The 17,976-nt window shown below is 39.6% G+C and overlaps 1 protein-coding gene across 1 annotated transcript in view; it reads left to right on the top strand.

Annotated features, from left to right (window-relative positions):
• CCDC6 (coiled-coil domain containing 6) overlaps nucleotides 1-17,976 on the top strand; it is a 90,573-nt gene that overhangs the window by 69,272 nt on the left and 3,325 nt on the right. The window contains exons 4-8 of the mRNA XM_090056937.1: nucleotides 3,807-3,910; nucleotides 4,952-5,112; nucleotides 9,207-9,363; nucleotides 12,241-12,341; nucleotides 16,162-16,286. Coding sequence (XP_089913063.1) covers nucleotides 3,807-3,910; nucleotides 4,952-5,112; nucleotides 9,207-9,363; nucleotides 12,241-12,341; nucleotides 16,162-16,286 — 648 coding nt within the window. The remainder of the gene's footprint in view (nucleotides 1-3,806; nucleotides 3,911-4,951; nucleotides 5,113-9,206; nucleotides 9,364-12,240; nucleotides 12,342-16,161; nucleotides 16,287-17,976) is intronic.

Genomic DNA, 17,976 nt, shown 5'->3' with positions numbered 1-17,976 from the left:
CCTTGTGGCTCCCCACTGTCTGCCCGAGTTGTGTGTGCCAAGCAAATGCCTTTGCATACCACATTCTGGCATGCATGCCGGGGTTTGCCTGTCTCTGGTATATTTCATAGATTTCATAGACATTAGGGCTGGAAGGGACCTTGGGAGATCATCGAGTCCAGCCCCCTGCCCAAAGGGCAGGAAGTCAGCTGGGGTCATAGGATCCCAGCAAGATAAGCATCCAATTTACTCTTGAAGGTGTTCAATGTAGGTGCTTGAACCACCTCCACTGGCAGACTGTTCCAGACCTTGGGGGCTCGGACAGTAAAGAAATTCTTCCTTATGTCCAGCCTGAAACGGTCTTGCAGGAGTTTGTGACCGTTCGACCTCGTCATCCCATGGGGCGCTCTGGTGAACAGACGTTCCCCCAGATCCTGGTGGTCACCCCTGATAAACTTATAGGAGGCCATCAGATCACCCCTGAGCCTACGCTTTTCCAGGCTAAAGAGTCCCATGGCTCTCAGCCTGTCATCGTAAGATCTGTTTTCCTGACCTCTGATCATGCGCGTGGCTCTCCTCTGCACTCTCTCAAGCTTCTCCACATCCTTTTTGAATTGTGGAGCCCAAAACTGGACGCAGCACTCCAGCTGCGGCCTCACTAAGGCCGAGTACAAGGGGAGAATGACGTCCCGGGATTTGCTCGAGAACCATCTATGGATGCACGCCAGCATTTTGGTCACTTTACTAGCCGCAGCATCGCATTGGAGGCTCATGTTCATCTTGTGGTCAATGATGACCCCCAAGTCTTTTTCTTCTGTAGTGCTAACCAACGTAGCACTGCCGAGCCTATAAGGGTGCTGCAGGTTTTTCCTTCCAAGGTGGAGAACCTTGCATTTTTCGGTGTTAAAACACCATCAGGTTCTCGTCTGCCCATTTGCTGAGCTTGTCCAGGTCAGCCTGGATCACCTGCCTATCTTCTGGCGTGGATGCTTTGCCCCAAAGTTTGGTGTCATTGACGAACTTGGCCAGTCCACTCCTGACTCCAATGTCCACATCGTTAATGAAGATGTTGAACAGTATGGGTCCAAGGACAGAGCCTTGAGGGACCCCACTGGTCACAGGGCACCACGATGAGTGACTGCCATCAATCACAACTCTCTGGGTCCGACCACAAAGCCAATTTCCCAGCCAGCGGATCGTGGTGGAGCCAAAGCCACAACCGGCCAGTTTGGCCAAGAGGTGATCATGGGATACCAGATCAAAAGCTTTTTTGAAGTCAAGATATATGACATCAATCTCTTCTCCCTTGTCCAGGTGATAGGTTACCTGGTCATAGAAGGAAATGAGATTGGTCAAACAAGACCTACCCGCAACAAACCCGTGCTGGCTGTCCCTTAGAATGTTAGCCTGGGCCAGTCCCTCAAGGATGGCCTCCTTAATAAACTTTTCTAAGATCTTCCCCAGGATAGAAGTCAGGCTAATGGGCCTGTAGTTAGCCGGATCCACTCTCCTCCCTTTTTTGAAGATCGGCACCACATTGGCCTTCTTCCAGTCTTCGGGCACTACACCAGAGCGCCAGGAGTTTTCAAAGATCCATGCCAGGGGCTGGGCTATGACGCTCGCCAGCTCCTTGAGTACCCTGGGATGCAGATTGTCAGGGCCAGCTGACTTGAAGGTATCCAGCTTCTCAAGGTGTTCCTTCACGAGGTCAGCATTGATGGAGGGTAGGGGATCCCCCTCACCCAGATTTCCCTGTCCCATAGCAGGCATGGGCATCCCGTGTGACTGATGAAAGACTGACACAAAGTACCTATTTAATAGGTTGGCTTTTTCCTGGGTGTCAGTTGTCAGTTGCCCCATCTGGTTTAGCAGGGGTCCAGCATTGCCCTTGCTTTTCCTCCGGCTCCCCACATATCTGAAAAAGGACTTTTTGTTGTCCTTGATGCCTGAAGCTAGCTGGAGTTCAGTTGCAGCCTTGGCTTTCCTGGTTTGCTCCCTGCAGGACCGGACCAGCGCGGAGTAATCCTCCTTGGAGGTGAATCCCGTCCTCCATCCTTTGTAGGCTTTCCTTTTTAGCCACAGTAGGTCCGCTAGGTCCCTGGAGAGCCAGGGGGGCTGCTGTGCCTTCTTGCTGCCTTTCCTCCGTGTTGGAATAGATTTAGCTTGTGCACTGAGGATCGCTTCCTTGAGAAGCAACCACTCTTCTTGAACTCCCAACTCCCTGGGGTCATGGTCCCTGAGGGCCTGACCGACTAGCCTCTTGAGCTTGTCAAAGTCGGCTTTTCTGAAGTCAAGGAAGTCTGTAGTAGACTCCCACCGTTGTGTCCCCTGTGCCGAATTCCCCACGAATTTTTACCCAGAGGGTCTCTAGCTGTCCATGCCGGTCGCCAACATCAGCTTGCAGGGACATGTAGCTTTCCTTCACATAGAGAGCTACACCCCTGCCCCTTTTTTCAACACGATCCCTCCTGTACAGGGTATAGCCCTCTATCCCCGTGGTCCAGTCATGGGTGGAGTCCCACCAGGTCTCCGTTATCCCAATGACATCATATTTCTTTGCAGTGAGCAGGAGGACGAGCTCGTCCTGCTTGTTGCTCAGGCTCCTGGCATTAGTGTACAGGCAGGCAAGTGTGCCCTTGGGGGCTCTTGCCTTGCCCACAGATTGTACCAGGGCTGGGGCAGGGGTGGGCTCCCTTAAGTGCCCCTTTAAGTGCCTTGGTCCGCTGGCTTTGCAAGGGCTGTTCAGCGGGCCAGCAGGGGCAGTAGTCCCCCCATCCCCCAGCGGGCTTAGTTTAAAGCCCGGTGGAGCAGGTCAGCCAGCCTGGCTGAGAAGAGCCTCCTCCCCAGTGGAGAGAGGTAGAGGCCATCTCTTCCCAGCAGCTCGCTGCCTCTCTCTCCAAAGAGCGGGCTGTGGTCATGGAAGCCAAAGCCTTCCCGATAACACCAGCGCCGCAGTCTTTGGTTCACCGCATGGATCCTCCTCTCCCTCCTCAGCCCATAGCCCGAGACTGGGAGGATCGACGAAAACACCACCTGAGCTCCCAGACCCCTAAGTCCCGCTCCCAACTCCCTGTAGCGCCTCATGACCTGGCTGGGGGTGCTCCGAGCCGTGTCATTGGTGCCCACATGAATCAGGAACATGGGGTAGTGGTCTGTAGGCTGGAGGAGCTGCGGGATCCTCTCCGCAATGTCTCAGATGCGGGCCCCCGGGAAGCAGCAGACTTCCCGGGCTAAGGGGTCGGGGCGGCAGATTGTTTCTACTAATGCTAAGAAGTGATGCAACAGTTGGGGTCATTTTTCTTCATTCACTACTTTTTATGTGCTATTTAGAAGACTTACCTTCCATATCAAGCAAACATAAATTAATTCTTTAGAATTAATTACTTTTTCACTTATGTATGTATTCCTACCCTTTAAAAATGTTTAAAATGCCCTGAAAGAATGGTAAGTGCAGAAAATTAAATTATCCATGTGATCTGCTGAAATATGGGGTGTCTGTAACAGGATCTGTAATTTCACTGTTTCATCACTCTTTCAAATTGGATGCGATTTTGTGGGTAACTACAAAGCACCCCAAAAGTGTATGAAAAATGCACTGAAGGGGGCAGTGTTGGAAAAGGCTGTGCACCCCAGAGATAATTTAATTTATGTACCATCTAAGATGTATTTACATTTTCATTTTGGTTGCTATTCTGTAGTTGATACTCTTGTAGCAAATGCAGTTTTCCCAAAAATTTACCAAAGTAGTAGTCTGAATATTAACCTTTTGGTAATAACATTCATGCAGGCTGTTTGCCTAACTTTTAGCAACCTGCTTCCTTCCCCAGCTAAGGCGTGAGAAGATTGACCTTGAAAATACATTAGAGCAAGAACAGGAAGCATTAGTGAATCGCCTGTGGAAGAGAATGGATAAACTTGAAGCAGAAAAACGGTTTGTCTTGTCACAATATATTGATTATTATGGATGCTATCCAATTTAATATGTAAAAATTTGGAATTCAGTGCGATTTTTCCCAGTTCATTGCCATCTAGTGGGCTGCGAGGCCAGGCTGCAGTAGTCACTGGCTCGCACTGGGAAGCCAGCATTTTACTTTTAGTAATTTTATTTTTAAATCTGTGATTTCGTGCAAAATCATGGAAACTGCTGTTTTTCACAGTTTGAGTAGGTCCCTAGGTATAAGCTTTTGTAGGCAACAGCTGTGAAAACTTAGGCCTCCTAGAACCAGTTGTCTCCAGGATGCTGCCCTGCCCTGCCTCCTGTCAGACTTCAGACTATAAGAGTTAATTGCCTCTCTACCCTTAAGGATGTTTTAGCTAGCTCTCAGTAAACGTCCTTGAAACCTTTCTGAGGTTCTCTCCGGAAAAACTGGAGAAGGTTGCTTTGACCTTCTAGCAGTCTTAAGTTTTAGAGGGGTGTGGGGAGAATGGACCACTTGGATTTCTTTTAGCTTGAGAATTGTGTTCTTATAAAAAATAAAAAAAATCTAAATGTCCCATACAATTTGGACATGGATTTGCTGTGAAGTTTCTATATAGAATTCAGAAGTGCTTAATATAAAACCAAAGATATATGGGCATGATACATGATCGTTAGTGAAATAAAACTATAAATATTTAGTTCTTTACCCTTACGCATTCAGTGTTACTTTTAATTCTCAATTTTAAATTATATAAATGAAACAGTTCTTAAAACCTGGCCACACTTGGTGGAGTTGAGGTAGCCATTGATTCACATTTTAAGAGCTAAGCAAAAACCAGTTTGTTTTCTAAGTAGTAGTTATTTAATGATAGAAATACTTGATATGTCACCATTTGAAACAGTAAAAGATCTTTGAGAAGCTGTCATTTGACAAATTTTGTCTTCTTTAGTGAAACTCAGGCATGTTATTAAAGAATAATTGCCATGCATACTTGTCATTAACTCCTTGGGTGTTTTTCTTTCAGAAATTAAATTAATATTATTTTAATATAGAATCTTGCAGGAGAAGTTAGATCAGCCAGTATCTGCTCCACCATCACCAAGAGACATATCGATGGAGATAGATTCTCCAGAAAATATGATGAGACATATCAGATTTTTAAAGAATGAAGTGGAGAGGTTAAAGAAACAACTACGAGCTGCACAGTTACAGCGTAAGTGAAAAAACTACTTTTTAGAGGAGATTTAAAAAAACTCTTAAACATTTGTTCATCTTGACTTCTTCAGAGTTTAAATTTTCAGAATTGAAATCACATTAGCTGTTTAATTGTATTGCATTATTTCTGGATATGTTTGTACATAAGTTAATTTTTGATAGAAGGTTGCTAACAGCGGAATAATGTGTGAATAATATGACTGGGTAGGCAGCTCAGAGGAGTAGCAGGCAGCAGCAGCACAGTCAGTGTGCATCACAGAGTGCATTTTCTGAGAATTGTAGATCTCTAGAGTGGCAGTCGTGTTGGCTCCTGCTTCAGGGAACTTTTGCTCCATTTTTTGCTGCTGTAATTTGTTGAGAAGGCAAAAAAAAATTGATTTCAGTGGCAGAACATGGGGTCAGCTCTCCCACTAGCTCCAGTGAACACCACTTCTACTCACCAAAATTGATTTCCAGGACACCTTGTGCTCGCTGACACAAACTGCCTGTTCTGCTGCAGTATGCAGCCAGGAAGTACAAGCAGAGCAGGGAATGGGAGAGAGGCCTACCTCTTCTAGTGCCCAGAGCACATGCCTCATGTGCCCACCCCTGAGGCAGCACATTTCTTTATGGTTGTCAGGGACTATGTGCTGGTTAGAATTGTTTATTGGGATCTTCTTCAAAAGTAGTTAACTTTTACAGAAGTGTTTGAAAGCAATGTATTTGAGGGCATTTAGCAGAATCTGTAGTTAACAATATTAAAATACACTTAAATAGTGTAAGTCTTTAGCTTAGTTATAACATCCAACCACACCTGGTGAAATGTAGCAGCTGTTTAACTGCATCTCACTACAGAATAATTAAGCTGTCTCTTACTACTTGTTCTTACCCATGTGAAATTAAAAGACATTGAAAGACAAAACATAACAGCCAACTGAAGTTTGGCTCAGACCTACGGTGGGATTAATTCCCTTACCATTGTGAAAAACATCATGGGGCCACTAACTGCCTGTGGATCAAATGTGGTCAGTTGTCATCTTTGCTTCCCGTTTAACAGATCCTGTGATGAAACTGCTTCAAACTATGCTGAGGTTCTCAGAAAGTAAAAATGTCATTGTTATTTTCTTGTGGTCTAATGAACATAATATTTTCCCCCTCAATTCTAAATCTTAAATGATTCCTATTTAAAATTGTTCCCAATGCTAATAGCTTTGTATAAGCTGCAGACTCTAGCCAGAATAAGTATTATATTCTCTGTGTTCTAAGTGTTTGATAATTCAGTGGGCATTTTCCTCCTTTGTGCTAGTCTCAGCTGGCTAACTGGAATTTTTCTTCCTAATTTTTGGAGCAGTAGTTTGCCAGGAATAATGGCCTTGTTTACAGGCAATGGTGATGAGTGAGTGGTCTTGGACAGAGCCCTTGTATGCAGGTTTGGAACATTAATAAGTATGCCACTTATAGAGATTAACATTCCTTATCTTCTTTATTTGCCAGACTACAGTTTAGCCTTCACTTGGTGAACTTCAAAATGAGAATGGCCTTGGATTCTGAGTACTTAATATGCAAGTACTTGAAGTACTCCTAATTATCTTGCAGTTATTCCTCTTTTGCATCTTTGTTTTGAATTAAACTTTTCAAAAGTGCGTTTTTAAGTGTTATTTCAGCACTTTGAAAATAGGACTCGACTCCTAAGTTCTTTTGAGAATTTCACTCCTTAAGAAGCAGCTAAACCGAGGTGCTCTAAAACACGTACATTTTATAAAATTAGAATAGGTAGCATAATACTGTGGATTTTACTGTTTCAGTACTTAAAGGCCACTTTTCAGTCTGTGATGTTACATTATCTAGGCTGCTTAAAGAGGTGAAAAAAACAGCACTTTAAGCTCATCACAGCCCTGTGACAAGTACAGTGCATGCCCAGAAGAGGCATTGCATTAGTTTTACCTGGCTTGCCCAGCATCTGTATAGATTCAGTGCTTGAGCTAGGGCTGTGTGAAGTTTTGGTAGCCAATTTGAATTTGGAGGAGGTTTGGCCCTATTTGGTGGCCAAATCTCCGGGTCCATATCGAATTGAAAGATCCATTAAAAGGTCCAGATTGATTCAGAAGCCTCTGAATCAATCTGGAAAAGATTTGGTGCTGATTTGGGCATAGACTAAAAAGGCAGTGGTCTTCCAGCTGGTAAGTCTGTTGTGGTAGGTGGAGGGGGGGAGGGAAGGAGTGTTGGGGAGGGGTGGATCAATGCCCCCCAGGAAGGGAGGGATTCAGGCAGGAGCTGGGGCTGGGACAAGCTGTCCAACCAGGGCGGGGGGCATGAGACTTGGGGAGGAGGGCTCCCGCTGCAGCGGGCCACCGGTCTGGGAGGGCATGGGAGTGGGCGTATGCTCCCAGATCTGCCCTTCTCTTCAGCCCACCACAACAGATTTACCATCTGGAGGCAGCTGTGTCCAGCGTCCTTGAGGACTGCTGCCTGTTGAGCCTACGGCCAAATCTTCAAATAGGCGCCAAATCTTTGTATCTGATTCGGCCGAATCTAATTGGGACAGTGACTCAAATCACCAAATTGAATCAGTATCCCTCTGAATCATCCAAATCGAATACTTGCTGCTTCGCACAGGCCTAGCTTCAGCAGGCTTGGTTTTATCTAATAGCTGATAATAGCTGAATCCAGCTATTAGATAAAAAGTGCCAAAAACTCCCACTGAAGTGCCTAATCTGTCCAGACACTGAAGAGCTTGGTCAGCATTTCTTCTTCCAATAAAGCACTGGGTGTTTTTTCCTTCTCCCTACCATATCTATCAGCAGCCCTAGATTACCTTTTTCTCCTAAAACCTATGCAAAAAGTCTATTGGCAGTATGTGGTCATTTGAGATCTCATGTCATTGTTCGTACATATTTATTCTAATCTGTACAGAATTCCAGCTTTGGTAATTGCATTTTGCTTCCTTAAAATTATAACTTCCTGCCCTAAAAATGCAGTATTGTGATGTACTATAAAATGCCATAGTTTCCCCTGCTGTGAATTTATTTCTGTTGTGGTCTAGTTGAATCATATAGTTTGGAAAACAGTATATAAAAACATTGTTAAATGATTTTGAATGAAAGGTCATCTGTAAACCTAAAGAAGTGTTATTAATATCAGCAATATTTATTTTAAATTAAAATGTGCGTGTGAAAATGTAATGTCAAATCTTACATATAAAATCGAAAGCTTCATCCTATGTGGCATTTAATTAAAAATGAGTATACAAAAGTGTATTTTCTAGTGTTATGCTTTCATAATATTTCACTTAGGGGTTCTGGCACCAAAGAGTATTTAAGTGATGGTTAGTCATTTGGTTTAGAAATACCAGCTTTTTTAAATTCTTAATATTTAAATGCTGCTACTTGAAGTAAAACTAAATGATCATTCTTAACATTGACAGATGTCCTGCTGGAATAATGTCTCTTTAACTGAAGGCATGCAGGGAAATATGCATAAGACTGTAGTTTAATATAGGTAGTTTAAATGTTTTGTTTTTTTCTGGATTTTACTTACGCTTATTTTTCTCCTCTGTCAACTCTAAGACTTTCCTTTAGACTTACTAGACAGTAGTAACTTGCATTACTGTTTAGCTGTATCAAACCCAAATACTTGCTTTGACAGATCAGTGAACTATGTGTGCATATACAAACAAAAGTTTTGAATACCCTCATTTTAAAATGAAACATAGAAGTAATTACTAAATCAGAGAAATCGAGATAATATATGAAAGGCAAAGAAACCTCTCTAAAGTTTTAGATCTCTAAATTTGTAAAATTTTGCCTTCAGTTCTGGTTCTCTTCATTTTCTTCCTCTTTTTTTAAGCCTTACAATATATTTTTAGATCTGTTCCACTAAAAAAAATATAGGCTTAATGTCATAATTTACTAAATAGCTATCAGCGACTAGTTTGGGTCACTATCTGCTTAACTTGGTCTCTAATTTAAACGTCACTCTATTTAGTTTAATTCCTGGAGCCGCTTGCACTCACAGTACTTGATCTATACTGATAGGGAAGTTAAGTTTAAAGTATGTGCATGTATACGATAATGAGCTTTCAACTAAAAGTTAACAGAAGTTTTGGAATTTCAGATTCAGAGAAGATGGCGCAATATTTAGAGGAGGAGCGGCATATGAGAGAAGAGAACTTAAGGCTTCAAAGAAAATTGCAGAGGGAGATGGAGCGAAGGGAAGCATTATGCAGACAACTATCAGAAAGTGAGTCCAGTTTAGAAATGGATGATGAAAGGTATGTATTCTTTAGCCATTCAGATATTTCAGTGTAATGTGTAGGTAATATCAGCTCTGATTGAATTCACAAGTAGAAATTTCTAGATGAGCGCTCAGCTTAAATTAATGTGGAAAAAAAGTCTAGAATATACAAAAAGCTTGTAAGCTTTTATGGTTTAATTTCATGAGGGGATAGATTAGGTTTACTGTGAGCAAGGGAATAGTTTATACATGAATTAGTGAAGAGTTTTACAACAAATATACTTTTCAGTTTAAATGAAAGGTATGTGTAAACTATAGTTAGAAACTAATCAAAACATGTTAACATGGTTCTGACCATAAAACTGCAAGATCAAGATATCACCTGAGTTAAACAGATGAGGCGCCCTCGTTTTATGCAAATGTTGTTTGCATAACGTAAAATACAATATTGCAAATCTTGACATTCCAAGAGGACCTGATGTGCATTAGATATATATTTATAGAGAATGCACTTACACCTCCCAAAAGATGTTCTTGTTGGACTAGGTTTAGTGTTGGGAACATAGTATTTTAAAATCCTTGTTTTTCCCTATTAAAGGAAACAGCTTTCCTTTCACTGACCTTACAAATTAGGGGTATTAAGTCTTTCATGGTCATCACTATCTTGCATCACCGTGGTATGACAGTGTCCTAATATTTGTGTTGCTACATCTTTTTACTTGATCTGTACTGTTTGCCAGTATTGAAAGCTGTATTGAACCATTTTGTATTGTATTAACCTTAATAATGATCCATGAAAATGGGTCACCAGAAGATGGAGTTCACTGAGGATACCTGTATTCAGGTATTAAAAGTAACTAAACTATATCTACATAACTTTCCAAAAACAAAACATTAGAAATTTTGTTTTACAGTTGGTTAAAGATCAAATGCAACTTTTATTTGCATTTGTATTTGGCTAACAGTTGTATAATATCCCATTAAAATTTTTGTGGTTTAACTAATCTTGCTTGTGGTAGCAGTATAACGTTATTAACAAATATTGTCTAAATTCATATAATCTTGTCAATTCTAGTTTTTTTGCTTATTTGCATGGCACTATATATGTGGTTGGGTCTCTCCCAGAAGATGCTTATATTATAATTAATACAATCCTAGCAATCCCAGGGGTTAAAGGAAGGGAGATTAAGCTTAAAAAAAAAAAAAAAAAAAAAAAAGATTTTGTTTAGTAAAGCTTGACTTCAAAGTTGTATAAAAACAGTGTTGCTATTGACTGGTCATATGGCTCAGCGGGGGGGTTAGGAGGGGTTGTTTGTTTTTTACTTGTGTTTGGTAAGATAGTGATTCTTAATTTGCATGGTTGAGTTTACTGCTTATAAAAGAGATCTTGACAGAGAGCACAAATGCATAGTTCTGTTGAAAGGTGCCCTCTCCTGATTTAAAGTAACTTTTTTTTCCCAATCCTATAGCACACTTGAGGATAAAAGGTTCAATGAATAATGTAAATGAATGTAACTAATGCCAGTCTGCGTCCTCTTTTGGAAAATAGGTCTTATCAAAGCTTGTTTAATTTTTTGAAAAAGACTAAACACTTTCAGAAAAATAACTGTGTAGATATATAACACCTGGTACCTTTGTGGCAGTTGAGAACAGTTCAGCAATACCTTGGCTAGCTTTTAAACTAACCAGCTAGAGTTTAGCTGTGGCAGCATCAAAGTCAGTGATATTTAACTAAGTTGAATATCACTTAGCTGGTATTACTGTAGCTAGACTGCCACCAATATCCAGTATAACTTTTGAATCTTAGTACCATGTGACATCTTGACTAGAAATTAGTGACACAAAGTATCATTAAAGTACACATTAAGCAGCTGACAGAATTCACAATTTTGATCAATAAGGAATCATATTAGAGTATTTTTAACAGGGTTCTGCAGGAACTAGTACTGTCAGTCCTGTTTAGTATTTTTATTAAAGATCTGAAATTAAAGTCACTACTGATTCAAAAATCTGTGGGTGACAGGTTCAGTGAGCAAAGGGAATGATCTGCCCTTCTTGACTAAGCTGGGAATATTCAGTCTAAATGCATTTTAAAACGGCCAGATGCAAAGCTTCAGGGTTCTTGGACATATGAACAGAGTAGCAGCAAATAATAGTAAAGGAGTTGATTAATTAAACTCCTCAGGTGTCATTGGTGAGATGGATACTGGAAAGCTACATATTGTTCAGTTGTCTCCTTTTAATAAAGGGTTTTGAAAAAATTGGAAACGGTGCCGAAAAGAGCCACAAGTGGGTCAGGGTGGGAGAATATCAGAAACGATTTGTTTTTTATGTAATCTTCGTGGGAAGAAACTTCTGGCTACAAAAGGTAGTAGAAAATGAGTAACAGGAACCCCAATGGCTGTATGTCAGTACCTGGCAATTCAAACAGAATATAAGGCACAGATTTTTAACTCTAAAAGTGATTAACCACTGGAGCAAGCAATAAAGGGAAGTGATGGATTCTCCCTCTCTTTATATAGACAAAATAGACTGACTGCCTTTCTGGAAGGCAGATCAAAACAAGTTATTGGCTTCTATGCATGGATAACTGGGTGAAAATGTAAGATAAAAGGTTGTATTAGCTTATGAATCTTATGATCCCTTTTGGCCTTAAATCTTGTGATTGTCATTGTGTGAGTTGGTACATGAAAATAACAGGATTCAAACCAACTTTGGCTGCAAACTAAGCCAGTGTTTGAACTGAAGTTCTCAGAGGTGAAGCAAACACGTAACCAAGGCATGATACAACAGCCCAAAGATAATTGGTCCTATACTAACCTGATCTTGTTATAGAGTATGAGATAAATGTCATTTGAAACATAGAAGGTTTTGAAACGGTTAATCAAATTATTTTTTAACCTTTTTTTCTTAGATATTTTAATGAGATGTCTGCACAAGGATTAAGACCTCGCACTGTTTCCAGTCCAATCCCTTATACACCCTCACCAAGTTCTAGCAGACCTATATCACCTGGTAAATGTATAAACTAGTGTCTGAAAATCTTGTATACACTGCATAATAATGTGCTATATTAATTTATTTAAATAGCCTATTAAAGATGACATGGAAATAAGTGAGTCAGTGATCCATATGTTTATGTATTATCTTTAAAAAAAAAAAATTGATAGAATGCAGCACATATTTTGGACTGCTGTGACAATACTGTGAGCATTTTAAGTGAATAGTGCGTAGTTGACAACTGAAGGTTGGTATATGTGTTCATTCTTCTTGCCCTCCAGCTTTCTTTGACAGAGTACACGGTTCTAGTAGTTTACTAGATTTTGGGAATCTATTAAAACCAAGGCTGCTGATGCATGGTGAATAACACCTTTCAGAAGTCTTGCTAATAGAGAGCCAAAGTGAAAAAAAATTTGAACCTTCCCAAAATGATTGGGAGTTTATACATTTGTGTAGTTCTGCAAATCTGACATTGTGCTGATTTAAACTGTTAAACTACAACATCTGCAAGATTCTGTAGCAAGCATATTCCAACTTTATTCCTGCTTCAATCTGGGTCAAAGTTAGGTGATTTAGCTAACTTGACTTGCTAGCAGGATCATGTGGAGGTAATAGGTGCATTGTAACAGTTGCTGCATATTCCTGAATAGCAGCAGTTCCCTCTTCCCTTATAGAGTTGCTAAAATGTGTGTCTGTTCGTACCTGCAATCGAAACAATCCCATTAGCATTTCTGATCTCTGTCGAGACTTGCATAAGATTTACACCTAAAGGAAACTAAAATTTTCTGAATGTTGTGATTGGGCTGAGAATTTATTTCAATTGCAAAGGAGAATGTGTAGGTTACAACTGCTCTTGCATAAATGAATTCTTAATTACTAAAGATATTAAATTAAAAAAAATGTTTTACTGGTAATGTTATGCCATTTAAAACATTTACTTTGAGTCCAAAATGTCCTGAACATCGCCATGGACCATGCGCTAAAACCTGCTAGCCATTAGTATTAGATGTTGATCATAAATTATCTAATATGTAATGAAAATTTTGAATGTTTTGCTTTCTCAAATTGATTTTGAGAACTCAGCATAACTAGCAAGCATGCTAGTAAAAGCAGCAATTGGCCTATATGACGCATTACTGTGGAACAGGACTCAGATATTGTAATACACAGGCCTGCTAAAACACATGGCTTGTCCAAACTCTGGGGTTAATATAAGTTCTTTTTTAGAAAAGGTTTTACTAAGTAATTTTCTTTCCCATAGTGGGTAAAATAAGTTTTAAAAAAATTAAATTTAACTAGCCAAATGATGGCAAGATTTGCATTAGGATTTTTGGGCTTTTTGATTCTCAGTGATCCAATTTTGCTATGCCAAAGTGGTTTCTAAATATTAGGAAAATGCCATATATTTTTCAGTTCTTAATACATAACTTAATGTACAGTCGTGTTATTAAAAATTAAGTGCCATCTTGCTCTCTCACTCATACATATATGTATGTTCATGATGACCTATTACCTTGCATTGCAGAATGTAACTGCCGTTTTCATAGTCCATGCATACTAACCTGGGTCCTTGAAACATTGGTGTAGAACTACTTTCTTTGTATCTTATTCTCGCATCATAAATGGGACATTATTGATGACTTGAACTTATCAACTGCTGCAGTCAAAGGAACTTTGAGCCCTCACTTTCTACCAGGAAGTGTATCACAAAGATGGAGAAAATTGAAATGTAGCCCTAAACATTAAAAGGGGAAAAAAGAACATAAAAACTGATTTATTTATTTTTCCTGGGAGGCTTCTAGTTCTGACAGATGCTCGTGTAGTAAAGAGCCACATCAGCACTCTATAAACTCGCTTCTGTCAGTGTCCTTTCCATCTTATAAATTCATATTTTACAATTCAAAGCTTCATACCTTCCAAGACTGTTGGTTTTTTTTTTTTAGTTAACTAAGAAGAAAGGGAATTTCACATAATGAATTATGTGCATACGATGCATAATGCAGAAAATAGCTGTTGGGAGAACTTCATGTCTTAGATGCTGAAACAAAACATAAGTTCATGCAGCACCAAACATCCTCAATTCTAACTGATGAATTCTTTTTTCAGAACCAGAGGTAGTCAGCTACAGGTTGGCTTTTGAAGTCCCCATTCCAGTTAGGGGCAGGCTGCTGTAATGGTAGGCAGGATTAAATACCCTGCATGGAGTTGTGCTTTTATGGCTAGTTCAGTGGTTTCCAGCTGTTTTAGCCCTTTCAAACTTCTGTGAATTTTGTGACTGCATTTTAAAAACTAATTTATTATAGGGCTTACCTCCTTGCAGAGGGGCCAGGCAGTATGGGCAGGGAGCAGCCAAGTAGGGAGAGCTTGAGCCTGACTTTGTCTGCTTATCTTTTCATACCTTGCTCACCTTATGCTTCCTGTGGCACCCTTCAAAGCCTCTCATGGCACCCCAGCTTCCCCAGACACTGGTAGAGAATCATTGGACTCGACTGTTGCTAAGTTAACTCCAATATCTCTACATTTCACCACAGTAATTTGTTTCTGCAGTGTAGATGAGACCTTGGACAACTCCCCAAAGCAGCCCAACATTAGGAGGCTGTGTATTATGTGGGTGGCAGAGAACCATCTTTACATCTCCTAAGCTGTAAGTTTTGTGCTGTCATGTCTATGACATACAGACTGACTGTCACCAAGTGAGACTGACAAGGGAGAATGGAGCTGAATCTCACTGTAGTGCTCATAAGAACACTGAAACCTAGTTGCAAGTGTTTCAGCTTTGCACCCGTAGATGGAGCATTATATGGATGAACAATTTAATCTTTGTCTCTGTTGTTAGTGGCAGTAAAGTCAGGGTGTGTTAATGGCAGCTTCGGAGACTTTTTAACTTGTGAGAAAATCAGGTTTTCAGTTATGATAGTCAAGTTTATTACAATGTTGATTTCCTTATGTAAGACACTAATTTTCCTTCAATATTTTGGAATCAGATGAGGGAAAGCCAAATATAGACAGCTAAGGAGAAATGAAAGTGCTGGTATGTACTTCAGCTTTAGTGGTGCTAGATTGTGTTGACAGTGGGCAAAGTTTGAAGGCTGGTATATCCTGTTTTAGCTGACTTCTCATGCTGTTATAAAAGTTTAATATGCAATCAAAAATTAATTTCAGATGCTCACACCAAAAACAATGCTTGGCTCTTTGCCTAGCATCTGAGAAAATGATTATGCCTTCTGTTCAACAGATATATTCATTTGAAAGATGTAGGATGAGTTGAAAGATTTTGGAGGATCTGCTTTTTTCAGTGGCGTGTTCAAAGCATTTTAGAATCTGAACTTCAGAAGTGCTTAGCAACTGCCATTCCCATGGACTTCAGTTGGCTTTGGAGGGTCTCTGCAGTTCTGAAAAATAACATGCTCAGCTAAAAGTATATTTTAAGGGTCTTTGGGTGGATTATGTAAACTGAGAAAATAAGACATGCTTAAAAACATTAACTAACCTTCTTAAACATGAATCCCTTCCCACCCTTCATGTGCAGATGGCAAGATTTAAAATGTGTTCAGTGTATAGTCCATCCTATAGTCCAGCTAGCATCCCCTACTCCAGAATACAGACTGAGCCTTTAAAAAAAAATCATGCTACCTAATATTGTCAAGTGTAATTAAGGAAACCTTTAGGAAACATACTAAATTTTGTAATATTGTTGTCTTTCTGTGCACTGTGATAATTACAAACTGAATTGAAAAAATATATAATTTCTTAAGCTGTTTTTTATTTGAATTAAGTTAATATTTCTATGCAAATATTGTATGCTATGGTTATGTCCCTTTTACTTTAATTTTAGGTCTATCATATGCAAGTCATACAGTTGGTTTTACACCACCAACTTCATTGACTAGAGCTGGAATGTCTTATTACAACTCCCCAGGCCTTCATGTGCAGCATATGGGACCATCCCATGGTATTACAGTGAGTATTAAAAGTAGTAAATGTTTCTTTTAAATTAATCACTTTTATTTAAATATTTCTATTTATCTTTAAAAGTTTTTGGGGGATTTTTGTAGAAGTTTCATTTTGTTTCATTAAAATGTCTGCAATCTTTACCAAACCTGATTTCCTCTCCATCCACCGGAAACTGATTGATTCTCACTGCAGAACACTTTTTCCTTGAAGAAAAAAGGATACATTGTTGTCTTAAGGGCAGTAACAGATATTGCCCTGTGGATCAGCTGGCAGTGTGAGAAGGAGTGTTTTTACCTATATACCCTATACCAGGAATTAAAATATTACTTTAATTTTTCTTCTTGTTTTTACCAAGCTCAGGTTTTCTTCAGGGTAACACAGGGTAACCTTCATGTCTCTCACAGGCAGTTAGCTCCTAATTACTCTTCTCACTGACAAAGAAGAAACTAGTATTATCTGTTAGTTTTCTTAGCATCTTTCACCTTTCTGCTTCTATTGTGTTTAATATCTCAGCCTAATTCAGTTTCTTCCAAGAATTTAAGTTTTTAAAAGCAAAGAAAGCTAAAGCATCAGCCATTTGACAAAATACTTCACATCAGATGAGAAGCACTACTGAAATTTCTGAACAAGTACAGTAATATGTAAAACAACGATTTTCACCCAGTGTACCATAGGATCCTCTTAAAGGTGGTGCAGGTGCTGTCTAATATTAGCACTGTTAGGTATGCAGACACCTACATAGAATTCACAAGATAAACCTAGAGGTTTCAGATAGAACACATAGATCAGAATGGATTTCTTTCTGAGTTCTTATTAACACAAGATTTTTCTGTTAATTTTCCATAGTGAATAAACAAGTGAAATTAGTTTTTTGAAATGGGATGCCACTAAATTCAGAAAAGTTATGAAGGGGTAGACTTTGAGTCTGAGAACTGCAACATAAAGTCTCTTGCAAGATGTTTCTCTATGCCAGTGGTCCGTTTTAAAAACTTGTTTTCATCGATTTGTAATTTGCTTTCACAAAACATAGAAGAGACAGGCCAACCTCTCAGGAAAAAGATCCTTAAAAGAATTACTCCAAAAAAGTACAGAATATTTTAGATACTGTCTGACTAAACTTTCCTGGTGTGATTTAGTAATGCCACAACTGTTGAAGTCTACAATCATATTACACACAATGAAGATCTCATGGCTAGGAGCTGCATGGTATGATGGATAAGTAAACAGAGAAACAGACTACAGTTCTGTTTCTAGTCTTGCTGTTACTCCTTGCAGTCTTTGATCAGTGATGTAATTTCTTTATTCCTTGACTCTTTTCTTTTCAGAGGCATAATAATATTTACATAATTTTAGGGGAAAATACTGAATAGAAAAATTAATTCTTATGTAATTATTACTCATCTTTGTATGATAAGCTAAGCACAGTCAAGCTAAGATATATCAGAGCATGGAGGCAAGATCTTTAAGACAGACCAAAAAAAATGCTGGACGCTTCAGGCATCGTGGTCTATTAGTAATTGGCTATCTACTTTTCGAATTCATACTGAACCAAGACTCCATCCTATTGGAGATATTTTAGTACTGGAAGTGCTTTTTGAAGCAGAAGTCCTGACCGGTAGTTATCAAAGAGCCCATAGCTCTTTTTAGACATTAGCCTAATCTGTTGCATATTTACAGAGATTACATCAGTGTGCCT

Source organism: Crocodylus siamensis, chromosome 7 (assembly GCF_052110815.1).
Source record: "Crocodylus siamensis isolate JL-2025a chromosome 7, ASM5211081v1, whole genome shotgun sequence".
In the NCBI taxonomy this organism is placed as follows: Eukaryota; Metazoa; Chordata; order Crocodylia; family Crocodylidae; genus Crocodylus; species Crocodylus siamensis.
The sequence above is the reverse complement of the archived record's forward strand: the minus strand, read 5'-3'. Positions and strand labels throughout refer to the sequence as shown.